Source organism: Manis javanica, chromosome 14, assembly GCF_040802235.1.
Source record: "Manis javanica isolate MJ-LG chromosome 14, MJ_LKY, whole genome shotgun sequence".
Classification (NCBI taxonomy): Eukaryota; Metazoa; Chordata; class Mammalia; order Pholidota; family Manidae; genus Manis; species Manis javanica.
Genome location: NC_133169.1, coordinates 91,617,668 through 91,633,376, shown reverse-complemented (window position 1 = coordinate 91,633,376; position 15,709 = coordinate 91,617,668). Strand labels below are relative to the sequence as shown.

Below are 15,709 nucleotides of genomic sequence, written 5' to 3'. Positions count from 1 at the left end.
TTTGAGGGAAATTGTTGATTTAAAAGTGGGTATGGAAAGGTGACTGTAACCTTTTTGGATAAGGGTAGGGCTTATGACAGGGCTTAACTGGGGACGATGTGGAAGGACTGTTGGAGGCCTTGGGGAACCGCTGTTGTTAGCTCTGATGTTAGGGCTTCTTGGATTTGTCAGGTTTTCCCCAGCAGATTCTTCTTGTGTCCAGCTCAAAGGCTCTAAGCCAGCTGAGCATTCTGGGAGCTGAATGGACAAGATTGCTGGGGTGGGTCCTAATACCCGAGTGTGCTGACTTTCATGTAATCCTTTTTGCTGCTGTGACACCCGGACCCTCAGTATTGTCTTCTAGTCTCCCAGAGACTCTCCTTTGTCCTCTCCAGCGAATAAACCTTCCTTATTCTGCTGACACAGGGAAGAGCAGTTGCCTGTCTGTGTAGTGTGGGGTCAGGGATCTGGGTTTCTAATGCTCCTTGAGAAGATGAGTGAGAGCTGCTCCTTTTATCCTCATGTTACCTCTGCCTCCAGACTTCCCTGTGCCGTAAGTGCTGGGGTCTTGGAGGATTGCTGGTGCAGACTGGGTTGCTTTGGCTTTCTTTACCAATGGCTTAGTGTTCAGCTACGTTTCTTTGGTCTTACAGTACAGTTAGTCACTCATCCTGCTTTTTTAGCTTCCAGAATTTGGTTGATACTGTTTCTTTTTCCTTCTTTTTGTCTTTGGAGGCTCAGGCTGTTAAAAGAAAAAAACCTCTTTGTGCCATTTTGTTGGAATTTTGAGAAGGAGCACAGTTAAATGTCTTGTTTTTAACTTACCATCTTTAAACCAACGTCTTAGTTATTTAAGTTCAGTTGGAAGACTTGTATTAAGAATACAGAGCAGTGAATCATTTTATGACTAATAATGCTAAATTTTATTTTTAAAAATTAGCTTAACAAATTTGGGACCATAGTACATTAAGGGATATTTATATTTGGTAAAAAATAAGATTTGCAGATAGCTTTTTAGTGGGGATTTTTCATGGCACTATAAATCTTTATTAACAATACTTTCTATTTTTAATTTTTGTGCATCTTTATATCTTTATTTTAGGTGTAATTTTCTTAGAAAAGCAGTGGTTCCCATTGTACTTAATTGCCTGTTTTCTTTATATTTTTCTTAAAATAAGAATAAAAGGCTGCCAATGGGCAGCTAACCTTCAGACCATAGGATTAGAAACTATTCAGCATCATTTACTTTCCACTGAAAAGGGATAATTGATACCTAGGGAAAGTGGTCCATTTGATGAAAATGCAAACTTTTTCAAAATCAAGTGTTGCATAGAAAGAAAGGCAGGTAATTTTTATCCTGGGACGAGGGAAGACGTAATGAAAATGTGGTGGTTTGGTTATTGGTAGGATAGTATTTTTTAAAAAGCTTTTTTTTATTATCCTTGAGGAGTTGAGATTGACTTCACACACTATCTGATACATTTTTTTATTTACTTTCATTTAGGGAGATGCATTTATTTACATGGAACCAGAGAAACAAGTTCTGTCCAGGTCTTCAGATGAATGCGTTGTGGCCCTGTGTGACCAGTGGTTAGTCTCTTTTATAGCAAGAAGTAAATTCCTTTAGGCACTTTGCTTAGCCTTTTGACTTTTATCTGTTTTATTTTAATCGATATGTCCACTCCCAGGTACTTGGATTATGGAGAAGAGAACTGGAAAAAACAGACATTGCAGTGCTTGAAGAACCTGGAAACGTAAGATGGGAGGAAAGGGATGAGGGAAGGAAAGGAGAAGAGAAGCATGGAAGACAATCGGGGAGAGACATTGCCTTTCACTCTCTCCAGGTTCTGTGAGGAGACCAGGAGGAATTTCGAAGCTACCTTAGGTTGGCTGCAAGAGCATGCTTGCTCGAGAACTTACGGTTTGGGTAGGCAGCCTTCAGTTCTTCTGTTTGAATGACTTTGCCAATTACACGGGAAATTGATGCTTTTACCCTTCTTCCCCTTCTAGTCTTTTTCTGAATTGGAAGTGAGAGGTTTCGGTTAGGGGTGGGGGATTGGGATTCCGTTCCCTGCCATCTGCCTGGTGGTAGAAGCATGCCCTTTCTAACGCCCTTGCTTTTATTTTTATTTTAGGTGTAATTTTCTTTTAGCACGTTTCTATTTACCACTTTATTAATTATTCAAGTAAATTTGAGAACTTTCTAAGTAAGAGGCTTTGTAAATGCTGTAGACCTATTCTTGACAATGTGGATTTTATAGATGAAGTGTCTGTTAAGTTCCTCATGCATTAATTTTCCTCTTTTTATCTTGCAGGTACCCGTCTGCCATGGGATGAGCAGTGGCTGATTGAATCACTCTCTGATTCCACTATTTACATGGCATTTTACACAGTTGCACACCTGTTGCAGGGGGACAATTTGCGTGGACAGGCTGAGTCTCCACTGGGCATCAGGTGGGTAAGGGAAAGAGGCGAGTGTGTGGGCAGGAGGTGTGATCTTTTGATTTAGGTATTGAAAGTTCTTTTTATTCAGTATTTAGTTTTCCTAAGAATCATTTAGCAGAATTTTGTCATGATGTTTTTGCTTTTTTGCTGTTGAATTGACAAAAAGTTACAAATAGCTTCTTCTCTATTATTATGATGATTCCATTCTTCATTTATGGGAGTCCATTGTCTTACTTTGTTACTATACTACATTAAGAAAACGATTCCTACTTTATGATTAGATTAAAATATTGATTCTTTCAAAGAAATTATGTATATTTTGTTGTTGCATTTTGTTTTATTTTTAACATAGACCACAACAGATGGCCAAGGAAGTTTGGGATTATGTTTTCTTTAAGGAGGCTCCATTTCCTAAGACTCAGATCCCAAAGGAAAAATTAGATCAGTTAAAGAAGGAATTTGAGTCCTGGTACCCTGTAGATCTCCGAGTCTCTGGCAAGGATCTTGTTCCAAATCATCTTTCATATTACCTTTATAATCACGTGGCTATGTGGCCAGAACAAAGGTGAGTGCTTAAAAAGATGTGCACTAAATTTATTGATTACTGACAAGGGTGCCTTGTAGATTCAACTACATAAGAAGTTATAGAGAGTATAGATATGCTGATTACCTTTTATTTTCTTACATTTTAATATATTTAAGTACACTTTTTCCTATCTGTTACATCTAGAAATACTCATACCTACTTTGGGCCACCAAAGCATGTCATATGTTGGGTATATTGATAGTCTATCAGTCGTTCACTTGACCTGTTATGTGACTCATTTGACCTGTTAGATGCAGGAATAAGGCAGTTTCAGACAGAGCCTAGAATGTTAGAATTGGAAGGAAACAACCTTTTAGAGCTGAGAGCCCCAGGTTACAGCATTAGTTGCCAGTGATGCTTTGACTGGAATCTTGACCAAACAGGCCTTTTTAATACAGTGCGCTCAGAATTATCCTTCCATCATCTTTCCTCTTGACCCAGACATGTCTCTGTGCCTCCAGTCCCTCAACTAGCTGAAGAAACAACTCCTCCCTCTGTTCAAATTTTCTTTTGTGAAAATCACAACAATCTCATGTGATTTCTTATATTCAGAATGAGATTGTATTTTCTTTGTCAAGAATAAAAGGAAGATTTTGAGGTAGAGGGATAAACTAAATCTGATATGATTCTTGTCATCGATTATTTTTTCTGTTGTTTAAAAAGTATTTTTGGAGAAATTGGGTATCTCAGAGGTACTTGTTGGTAATATGGTTGAATGTTCATTCCTTTGCATCCTGTTTTTGACAGACATTAGGTAGAAATTATGGGTGAGTAATAACGTCAGGTGCTTATACCCTGCACTGTTCTAATCACTTTCAGTAACTCATCTAATTCTCACTTCAACTTTTCGAGGAACGTCTGCAATATCCTCACTTCACAGGCAAGGAATCTTACCGAGGCATAGAGAGCTCAGGTAATTCACCCAGGTAGCCAGCAGTGGCAGATCCAGGAAGCAGACCACAGTAGTCTGGCTGCAGGACTCTTGCTCAGTCACTGTTGCCCACGTGGCTGGAGTGATGGGTGATGTGTACATAGTTCGAAAGTGCAGACAGTTGATAAAGGTAAAAAGCTAAGAGTGAACTTTCACCTTTGCCTCTGTATTACTCTGCTTCCAAAGCTCATCCCTGCTACTGCTTTCTTGCGATTTCTTCTGGAAAATGTATTTATGCATATACCAGCCTCAGGTATCTATAGGTATTTATTTTTTAATTTATACAAAGATACCACATTGTTGACACTACTCTGTTGTATATTTCTAAGATCTTTTTATATCCATATATATATATATATATATATATATGGGTATTTATATCCCTGCCTATATTTTTAAAAGTTACATAGTGTTTCATTGTATGCCTGAACCATAGTTTATATAACCAGTCCTTTACTAATGGATGTTTTCCTTATTTTCTTTTGTTTCCTATTGTGAATGGGAACTCAGTAAATATCCTTGTGCATTTGTCTTAGCAAACTCTTATGAATCTTTTAGTATGTACCTCAGATTTTTGAGCCTAAACCATATCCTTAAGTTTTTTTTTCTGTCTTTAAATATTTACCTGTAAAGTGAAAAGTGGCCTGCAGCTGTGCGAGCAAATGGACATCTCCTCCTCAACTCTGAGAAGGTAAAGTACATTGTCTCTTGAAAAGTTAGAACTATTTAGAAAACTTCTCAGATTTAGGGAGTTGAACGTTTTAGAGAAATAAAGAATATGAAAATCAGAGCATTAAAAAGCTTCCATTTAAAATGTTTGGGACTATCAGCATATATTAAAGTTTGATCTTAAAAATGCAGTGAGTAGAGCAGATGTATTAATTGAGAGGAGAGATGGGGAAAACTTACCTGTTACAGCATTTGTATTCAGAGGGAAAAAAGTTGACACGAATTGTGACTGGAGAAGAGAGAGAGAGACACACACACACACACACAGGCACACAGAGGCAGAGAAAGGGACAGGAAATGTAGTGATCCTGGCATTGTGACCCTAGGGTATCTTTCTTACTTAAACAAATAACGAATGGTAGGAACTGCAAAATGAAACAATTTTTAGCCAGTGCTTTAATATTGAAAGAATGAAAGAATTCATTTAAGATAATCTGTGCTATAGGCTAAAAAATAGCTCTTTGAGTAGAAGCCTGGGCTATTTTATAGATTTTGTTAGGTCAACAGGATTTTTGATAATTGAACTCATTTTCCTGTTAGTAAGAGTGGAACTGTATATATGTTTTGATATATGCATGTAAATCCTGTTATGACATTTTCCTTGGTCTCAACATTGTTATATTATACACAATACTGATTTTATTAGAACAAGATACTTTATTTCCATGTAGTGGAAAATTGAAGGAACAGTCATTTTTCTTTGGCATCAGCAAAATTATGATATAGACAGAATTTTTTTTAAGGTTTTTTTTTTTTAATGAAAGTATCATTGATATACAATCTTACGAAGGTTTCACATGAGCAACATTGTGGTTACTACATTCACCCCTATTAGCAAGTTCCCCCCACATCCCATTGCAGTCAGTGTCCATCAGTGTAGTAAGATGCTATAGAGTCACTGCTAAGACAAAAATTTTTAAATAGTAAACAGGGTTAGGCTGCACTAAACAGCGTGCTGCCGTCAGGCAGAGCATAGCATGAACACCTGCCCTCTGGTACTGGCTAGCTGAGTGATGCAGGCAAGTCACTCTATTGACTGCACTTCAGTTTTCTCCTCTGAAATTAGTGTGAATTATCTTTTCCTTTCCATGTTTCTAATCCTTTTGTCTTCATCTAATTGTGGCCAACCCCAAATTAATTTGGTTCTTTTATATATATTCTTATTAGTGCTTAATCATTGACTTTCTGTTTCAGATGTCAAAATCCACAGGCAACTTTCTCACTCTGACCCAAGCTATTGACAAATTTTCGGCTGATGGTGAGTGTGTATTTTTGTTAGTACTGTTGCATAGGGTCTTGTTCTCAGATTACAGAAGGCAAGATAAAATTGTTGTTTTAATTTTATTGCTTTTGTCTTTTGCTTTTATCAATGCTTAAGAATACTCATGTTTTCTTTGTGTACAAGCAACATAATATTTAATACGTAATATTTAAGAGTTCTGATGTGATCTGTTTAAGAACAAATTCTAGCTGAGATTATTAGAGGCATCTTTTAAAAGAAACTCACTGTAATTGCTACCTGACTTGCTTTTAATTTCTTACTACATCTAATACTGAAGAGTTGGTTTGTAGAGATGTTGAGTATATCGGAAGCCTTTCCATAGTATTGCTCTCTGTTTGGTATAAATAAGGATGACTTGAACCTGGGAGCCTTCATTGTTTAGAAACATATTTTCCCTTGCCTCAGTACTGTTCCATTTGATGATTATTTGTCAAGGGAAGAAATGCACCATCTAACCTGACAGAACCATTCATTTCTATGTGACTTAGTCTTTGGCCATGAGGCCACTTGTTTTTACTGACCTTGGCTGGCACAATTTGATATTGTGCTGAAGGGGATGGGGAGGAGCTAACCTAGGTAACTTAGGAAAAAGCAGTATTTTTTCTGGACACTGTTAGCCAAAAAGAACTGTACTCAAATGCTGTATCTTTTTCTTATAAGAGGTGTAGATTAGCAATTCTGAAACTACTTTTTGTGTCCTGGGATTGAGCAAATAAATGAATGCATTGTAGACGAGCGCTCAGTGTGAGAGGCAGGCCGTAAGTAGGGGTGAGCGCCAGAATGAACTCGTGATGCTGGGTTGGAATCGGCAAACCAGGAGGAACTCACAGACAGACTCAGTTTCAGACCCAGCTGTGCGTGCGGGTTGGCTCCCATCATCCATTTCCCTCGCTCTGTCGGAAGAGGGCCCACGAGCAGTGGCACACCAGTCGCGATAAAACAAATGGCATTCAGATCTTGGTTTCTAAATACCATTCTCCAGGAAAGGGAAATAGGATTCCTGGGAGAACTGAGTGGAGGGATGGAGGAGAGAAAATACAAGATGAGCATGCAACATCTTGTGGTGCCAGAACATAAGGAAATATTTTTAAAAGGTTGGGGACATTTTGAAAGGACATTGGAACCAACTTGAGGGGCCTTCCAGTTACCCAAGCTAGGACAATAAGAAAGAAAATAAACAATGTAGTATTGGATTATCACCCAATGAATTGATTAAATATCCATGAGTCCCTACTGATACATATCAATATCTGAATAATAAATGGGGGAGTAGGAATAACTCTTCCTTTCAGAAGAATTCCAATGAATAATTATAGAAGTAGTTAGTGAAATATAAAATCACCGCGTGGCACACATCACGTAATAGTTGTTACGGACAAAATCCACCAATGGCGGCCAAAATCAAAGGGTGAAAATTTCAGGAAAAACAAGATCTTTGCATATGTATTCTCACAGCTTCTCTCCCAGGGTATTTCTTAATCACAAAGGGAAAACCAGTAACCAGAGAAACTTGGCAGACACTCCCTGACCAAGAGATGAAGGTTTGCAGTACTAGTAATGGTATCATATCAATACCATGTATCTCCCTGATAATGATACACTGAGAAGCCACTCAGTATCATGTTTGTGATATTCTTGCCAAAGGTTCACAGCCTCACTCTAGTAGAAAACATCAAACATACCCAAGTTTGGAGAAAGTCTATCAAATAACTTTACTTGTACTCATCAAAAGTGTCAAGGTCATAAAAGACAAGGAAAGACTGAGAAACTCATAGATTTGAAGAGATCAAGGAGAGATAAAGCAGTTAAATGCAATGTGGGATTCTAGATTGGATCCTGGAATAGGAAAAGGATGTTAGAGGAGAAACTGGTAAAATTTGAATAAAGTCTATACTTAAATTAATAGTATTGTGCTAATATTAACCCTGGTTTTGAAACTAATTATGTAAATTATTATACATTAGGGAATCCAGGTAAATGGTATATGTTTATTCTATTCTCTTGCTGTCTTTTGCCACTTTCTTGTAAGTATAAAATTATATCAAAATAAGTTTAACAAGATTTTCAACTTCTGTATTATAAGAGATACTTAATGCATATGTAACTTAATGTTACATGTTCTCACCCCTTTAAGGTACAAATAGTAACATACTATACATATTGTTCTAAACTTAGTCTTTTTCAGTTCATGTTTGAGACCACTTCATACTGATACATGAAGTTTCCCCTTTTTTGTAGCAGTGTAGTGTTCTGTTATAAGGATGTCCTGGAATTTAATTAGGCTCTTACTGATTTTTTTCCCATTATTTTAGAATATAAGATTTTGGTTGAAAAGTAGTTTTGTTAGTAGAAAACTTAGAATAATCTACTTGTAGGACTAAGAAATTAAATATGTGTTTGTACACATAAGGCATCAATGTGTGTTCTCATGCATTTAAATATAGTATTTTGCTACCTTTAAATGAAGGTGAGATACTGCTAGGGATATCTATCACCCGTTTATCATTTTCTTCCTCTGCCTCATTGAAGATCACTTTATCTCAATAACTCAACATGCCTGAGAAGAAACATATTGATGCCTGAGTGTATGCAAATCAATACAGATGATTCACATATTTTAACAGTGTTATGGATCCTGCTTTTGGTGATTATTATCTTTGCTGTTAATCCACGGCAGTCCTTTCAAGTGTTTGTTATTTCTTAGTTTATATGTAGGCTTCTTAGTGCACCCAACTGGAAGCATTACTGACACTTAGTACCCACATTTTAACATCATGGATTTTTTCTCTTCTTCTTCTAGGAATGCGCTTGGCTCTGGCTGACGCTGGTGACACTGTTGAAGATGCTAACTTTGTGGAAGCCATGGCAGATGCAGGTATTCTCCGCCTGTACACCTGGGTGGAGTGGGTGAAAGAAATGGTTGCCAACTGGGACAGCCTGAGGAGTGGCCCTGCCAGCACCTTCAATGATAGAGTCTTTGCCAGGTAATCTGTGGACCACAGCTACTTAGTCTTTTAGAGTTGCTTGGTCCTGTGCATTTTTTTTTTATTAAGGTATCATTGATACACAATCTTATGAAGTTTTCACATGAGCAACCTTGTGGTAACTACATTCATCCATATTATCAAGCCCTCCCCACCTCATTGCAATCACTGTCCATCAGTGTAGTAAGATGCTACAGAGTCACTACTTGTTTTCTCTGTGCTGTACTGTCTTCCCTGTGACCCCCTACATTATGTGTGCTGATCATAATACCCTTTAATCCCCTTCTCCCTCCCTCCCCACCCAGTCTACCCACCCCTGCCCTTTGGTAACCACTAGTCCCTTCTTGGAGTCTGTGAGTCTGCTGCTGTTTTGTTCCTTCAGTTTTGCTTTGTTATACTCCACAAATGAGTGAAATAATTTGGTACTTGTCTTTCTCCGGATCCTGGTGCATTTTTAAGTTCTGTTTTTTTTTCCTTTTCCTAAAATAAATTTAGATGTTAATAATAACTACTGTTCATTGAAAGCTTACTGTGCCAGGTACTATGCTAGGTGCTTTGTATCCATTATCTGATTTTAGCCTCAAAGCAGCCTCATATGATGAAGATATTGTTAGCTCTATTTTATAGTTAAAGAAATTGAAGCTTAGAAAAATTAAGTATTTCCTTAGATGCTTCAAATCTAGTTAATTTCACACTTGGGAGATGAATCTGTCTCCAGAGCCCATTCTTGTAACTGTTTTACCATGCTGTCCCGTGTTAGCAGGGCAGAATGATTAAAGAAGAGTGCATTAAAAGAGGAGAACTGTCTTTTTTTCCCTTTGAAAGACATTTATCAAGCTCTTGATCAGCACATCAGGAACTGTCCTAAACACTGGTGTAAAAAAGATGCATGAGACCTAATTCTTTATTGTAGTCTAACAGAGAGAAAAAACACTTACCCAGTCAATAACTAAATTATAGGGATAGAGAGAATTCCGAGATGGCCTGTGAGTTTTGGGTTTCTTGAAAAACAAACAGGATTTTTGCAAGGAGAGGAGAGAGCCATGGAAAGAGTATAGTATTCATTTGAAGTGTGATGTGTGCAGACAGAAGCAGGCACTCCAACAAACTGGGGCCAGACTAAGCCAAATTATGAAGGGCCTGCATAGCATGAGGAAATTTTTTTTTTTATATCCAGTGTCAGTAGTTTAAAATACAGCAATTAAACCTGACCACAACCTTAGGTGAGCTATTTTTGTATTGCATTTTGGGCTTCATGACGACGTTTCTGTCAGGAAATTTTTAAACAACCACATTGTTAGCTGTATTGTCATAAACAGGAGCTAAGCATTGTCCGATGATAATACTTAAGAGTGGATAGACAGTATGAAAGCTGCAGTTACACAGTTGTAAGGGACACAAAAGTGGTTTTGTGTTTGAGCAGTCATAAATGTTTCGGCATTGTTCTCATTTTATTAGTGTATGTGGTGCTTATTATACCTATATATATTGCCTTTAAACTCAATAACCTTTTTTTCCTCTTCAATAGTGAAATGAATGCAGGAATTATAAAAACAGATCAAAACTATGAAAAGATGATGTTTAAAGAAGCTTTGAAAACAGGGTTTTTTGAGTTTCAGGTAGGCTATTCTTTTAGTAGCTATAAAATATGTCAGTGTGAATATGATATATTCGCCCTTTTTCCCTCCTGCTATAACAGAATAATTCATCTAAAGTGGAGACTGAAAATCTTGCCAAAATGTTTAAAAATTCTTCAATAAATTGTGATCTTAGTTTTCTTTGGTGTTTTTTCTGTTGTGTCTATTTACTATAAATAATTCTATTTCTGGTTGAGCCGTGAGTTAATAAAGAGGTGAAATCTGAGAATCGGATATATTTTACAGGAAAACATTTTTAAATTGATTTTAAAAAAGGCACAATTGTTGCTAGTCACTGTTAGTTTAAAAACAAACATTTTCTGAGGTTTTCCACAAGGTGTCAGTATTTCCTCAGATTTGGCAGTTCAAATGCTTTAAGTCAAAACAGCTTTCCTCGGGTTTGAAATAATCACATTGGGATTTATGTAACTTGGTTTTCAGAGACATGGTTAAATAAGAGTAAGTGCTGAGTGTAGCAATGTTTTGTATTTATAGCCTTTTTTGGTATTTAATATCTTCCTTATTTGCTGCTCCTATTCACCCTTACTTAGTACACAGTTTAAATTGTTCAACTTTTATGTCTGTTACAAAATGTCTTCTTAAAAAATTTTTCTTGAGAGTCATTGATATAAACTGCAGTATCCTTTGGACAAAAATAGGTGTTCATTTATTTGCAAGTAGTTAAAGTAAAACCTTTACAAAAATTCATTATGGAATTTTAAAAGATTAGAAACTTAAAAATGCATTAAAATAGAGATGCTGAATTATTTTCCTTTAATATTATTTTCAAGAAGTATGGGGAGAGAAATGGTAAATAATTTCAAATTTTATAGGCCGCAAAAGATAAGTACCGTGAATTGGCCATAGAAGGGATGCACAGAGATCTCGTGTTCCGGTTTATTGAAGTTCAGACACTTCTCTTGACTCCATTCTGTCCACATGTGTGTGAGCACATCTGGACACTCCTGGGAAAGGTAATCTTTATGCATTTAAGATGTGGGTTGGTTTGATTTGGCCCTTATTAAATAAATATTCTAATAATATTACTTAAGAGAAAAAAGACTGAAAATGAGTATTTTAAGAATAATGTCAGATTCATCATCTCATAATTATTACAGCAGGTTAAAATAAACTGCAGCAATCTTTGTTTAGACAGCTATATCATGTATGTGCCTTTATTTATGAGTGCACAGTGTGTGTATTTTAAAACATGACTATGCACATGTTTATCACCTACTTGTTAGGAAATGTTATAATGCATTTGCATACATTCAGATATACATCTGAATATGTATGTAACTAATACTGTTTTCCTAATGTTTGTTAAAATGGTGAAAATACTAAGATATAAATAACTATGAGGGGCTGACTATAAACAAAGATAGAATCATATATTTGCATAAATATTCTTATTTTATATAAAATTCTGGGCATATATAGGGCTTCATATTCAGGGATATTATATTAGCATTCTTACTGGGAGGATAAATTTGATTATTTTTCCCAGGCTTGCAGATGAACAGACTCACTAGTTTAATAATTTCTTTCCAACCTTATTAGCCAGGCGATTTGTATTTTTCAGTGTATGAACAATGCAAAAATCTGCTCATGGTATATATACTAAATAGCCATACTTTCAGTACTGGATATATTCATAGGATAAAAATTGAGAGTATGCATAATTTATATAATAATTAAATTTAGGTGAATTAGCATTACATAATTTTCTTTGAAAGTGAGCATATGCGTGTGGGTATTAATATGCTTGTACAATGGGTACTAATTAAGAATGTAGAGTCAGACTTCACAGCTTGAATTCTAGGGAACATTAGATCAGGGGCTGTGTTATGTGTAGTCAGGTTTGAACTTTGAGCACACAATTACAGATGGTAGCGTTGGTATGAAACTGTAATCAGGAATCATAAAATAGTTCTGTTGTCTAATGTCACTGAACCTTTTTTTCTTAAAGCCTGACTCAGTTTTGAATGCTTCATGGCCTCTGGCGGGTCCTGTGGATGAAGCCTTGATCCGTTCCTCACAGTATCTGATGGAAGTTGCGCATGACCTTAGATTGCGACTCAAGACCTATCTGATGCCAGCTAAAGGGAAGGTGAAGTCATTCTTTTTTAAAAAAAGGTCATTTCTTAAAAGTTTTTGGTCAAATAACATATAATCGTAATGAAAATTATGGTAACTTTCATTAAAATGTGTAGGGCTCCCTTCACTGCTAATCTAATTTTGTAGTATGTGTATTTTTTTTAGTGTTAAAGGAAGAAGTGGTGTGTATTGGGTGAGGGCGCCTTCATTTTTGGTGTATATGAAAGTGATTAGATGCTTTTTCCTTTTCTTGTGCTTCCAGAAGACTGACAGGCAACCACCTCAGAGGCCTTCACATTGCACCATCTATGTGGCGAAGAACTATCCATCTTGGCAGCACACCACCCTGTCAGTTCTACGTAATCATTTTGAGGTGATGTACTTAGTACTCTCCCCGACATGTTCTATGCTGCCTGTGTTTTTGTTTCCTGTGCTGTTGGCAGTGTCCAGGGGGAGGAAGACAGGTGGATTCATCTGATCACCTTTAGCATGGAGTGGTCTTTGTTGTCTTTGGTGGGTCTTAAATGGATGCTGAGGGAAAAGCTGCTGTTTTCTTCACCATTTCTGAAACTTTCATGCAAAAATCCACTGTATCTAGTTGTATGCAATTAAAAGGTGTGTGACTTTTTCATAGGACCGAGTTTGTCTTTTGTGTTTATTGTGACTTGAACATTGAAAATTTGAAGCTTGGCTCTTGAATAATTAAAAAGAAAATGTTCAATTTGATAATTACCTGTAGAAATGGAGAGCTCAATGCTGTTTTTGGCTCTGTCAGGTAGTTGTTAAATGATAGTTGTATTTTTAAAGAATCCAATATTTAAACTTAGTTCTAGATTTTCTTGAAGAAAAATTCATCTACCTTTTACCTTTCACATTTAAAATGTGGAAACAAAGTATGTGTTGTGGAATTTTTGCTCAGGTTGTTAGCAACGGTCATGGATAGACACAAACCATTAAGGCGCATTTAAAAAGCAGAAAAAGAGAAAATAGAGATTATGGCCAAATCATAAACTGATAACATAAAGGAAAAATGCTTAGTTCTGATTTTTGAGACCTTTATTGGAATTTTGCTTTAATACTTCACAGAGAAATACTTAGAAAAACTTAGAAGTTTAAGTTTGATGGAAGGAGAAGAGCAAGTGTTTTTGCATCCCTTGAGAACCCGTTTTCATGGAGAACTACCTCCGTGTGTGTAACAGAAGACCGTAGGCTTTAGAATCTGCTCGCAGATTTTGCCATATCATAAGTAGAAGAGTCAAAGCTCCTTTGCTGGGGAGAAAAATGAAATTGTGCTTTTGTGGGTAACATATTCATACCAGCATTTACAAGGAAGCAGTGGGAGAACCAAATATTATGTAATGTCCTGGATATTAAAAAATGTATCACTACTGTTCTTTTAGAAGTTACATTTTTATTTAGTAATCATTGACTAGCTATTATATAGTTTCAAAACAATATCATCTTTTGGCATTATCTGGAGTGATCAGCTTCCTTTTAAATTTTCGTTTGTTCCTTCCAAAAGAACTAAAAGAATATTTGTTTGTAATCAAGAAGAATATTTTTGTGTTGAATATGGCACCTTTTTGGAGATATGAGGAAAAGGAGTGTTTCCAATCTCCTCTGCTTTTCTTTTTCATATATTTTAAAGCAACACATTGACAAGTAGAGAAAATATTTTTTCCCATGTACTTTAGTAAAGATTAGAATCGAAAGTAAATAGATAATTGGACATCTTACGATAAATTACTTTTCATTTAGATTTATTCCCAATCCTTGGCTTTGATGCTGTGCTTTTACAATTAGGAGAAAAGAAGTCACCGAAAACTCTGAAAAGGCAGTTTGCTTTATTTTTCACTCTATTGAAGTGGACAGTTGCTGTTTGCAGAAATGAATTTAAATTCAGGTAGCACATTTGGGACTGTGTGCCTATTAATGATATATGATATAGGCATTTATTTTTGAGTAGATAGAAATATTTTTAACACGTTGATAGCTAAGGATTCTTTTTTTCACACTTGTGCTAACAGTTTATAAGGAAGGATATTCAAAAGCTGACATTATATGTATCTAGTATGATAGTTGCATAATTTTGTTACGACTAGAGAAATGCTTTTAGAAGTTTGAAGACAAGCAGATCTCTGTAAGACCATTTTGTTTTCTCCCCAGATAAGCTCTAATGTTCCAGTCTCAGAGATGCCATTAGTGTAAGGAAAGACTCAGTGCTTAGCATGATGCACCTGCTTTCCCTTTACCCAGCAAGCATGTGCTCTTTAATTCAGAGGCAGCGGGGGACTCGCTGTGTATCAGTCACCTCCTCACTTCCTGCCAGGGCTTCATGGAACGCTCTCCTCTCCTCTCGCAGACTTGTGGAGGCCACCGTTCTATGTCTGGCCGCCTTCATGCAGGCACATCTACTGTCCTGTGTCATCTTTAACATGTTTTTCTCCTGTTCCTCCTCCATTCTTCCTTTTAGACCAACAGTGGGAAATTGCCTGATAACAAAATCATTGCCAGTGAACTAGGCAGTTTGCCAGAACTGAAGAAGTACATGAAGAAAGTGATGCCGTTTGTTGCCATGATCAAGGTGAGCCGCGGCCCGTGTGTGGCTGTGACCACACGAGTGACGGCCTGCTAGCGCAGCAGAAGGAAGGGGAAGGCTTTGGTCCATTCTCCCGCAGGAATTCTGCTGATACAGAACTTTTCAGTCAGTGGTTGAGACAAATGAGTAATTAGATTTGGGGTTTACTTGTGGAATTGCTAAGTATGTGAAAATATGTATTGTGGAAGAAAAGTTGGTTTAGAATTGCTGCGCCAGACGATCCGCTTCATGTTCAGCCTTTCCTTGTCCGTTTGAGGAGCAAGCGGATCCGGCTGACGTCAGGCTGCTTCTACTAGACTCTGTTGCTACAACTGAGATTCCTCATTTGTATAGGTTTGGCTAAACTGGATAAACACTGTTTATAGTGGTTAGACCAGGGTTTCTATGGCTCAGTTAATGTTTTGGGCCAGACAGTTGTTTGCTGTGGGAGGCTGGCACGT

At 36.8% G+C, this 15,709-nt stretch overlaps 1 protein-coding gene across 1 annotated transcript in view; it reads left to right on the top strand.

Annotated features, from left to right (window-relative positions):
* The window catches only part of LARS1 (leucyl-tRNA synthetase 1), a 66,199-nt gene that overhangs the window by 36,957 nt on the left and 13,533 nt on the right, over positions 1 to 15,709 (top strand). The window contains exons 16-28 of the mRNA XM_073221911.1: positions 1,484 to 1,569; positions 1,668 to 1,733; positions 1,824 to 1,906; positions 2,295 to 2,433; positions 2,777 to 2,989; positions 4,575 to 4,632; positions 5,865 to 5,928; positions 8,753 to 8,936; positions 10,465 to 10,555; positions 11,407 to 11,547; positions 12,543 to 12,683; positions 12,933 to 13,043; positions 15,144 to 15,254. Of these exons, the coding sequence (XP_073078012.1) occupies positions 1,484 to 1,569; positions 1,668 to 1,733; positions 1,824 to 1,906; positions 2,295 to 2,433; positions 2,777 to 2,989; positions 4,575 to 4,632; positions 5,865 to 5,928; positions 8,753 to 8,936; positions 10,465 to 10,555; positions 11,407 to 11,547; positions 12,543 to 12,683; positions 12,933 to 13,043; positions 15,144 to 15,254 (1,488 nt within the window). The remainder of the gene's footprint in view (positions 1 to 1,483; positions 1,570 to 1,667; positions 1,734 to 1,823; positions 1,907 to 2,294; positions 2,434 to 2,776; positions 2,990 to 4,574; positions 4,633 to 5,864; positions 5,929 to 8,752; positions 8,937 to 10,464; positions 10,556 to 11,406; positions 11,548 to 12,542; positions 12,684 to 12,932; positions 13,044 to 15,143; positions 15,255 to 15,709) is intronic.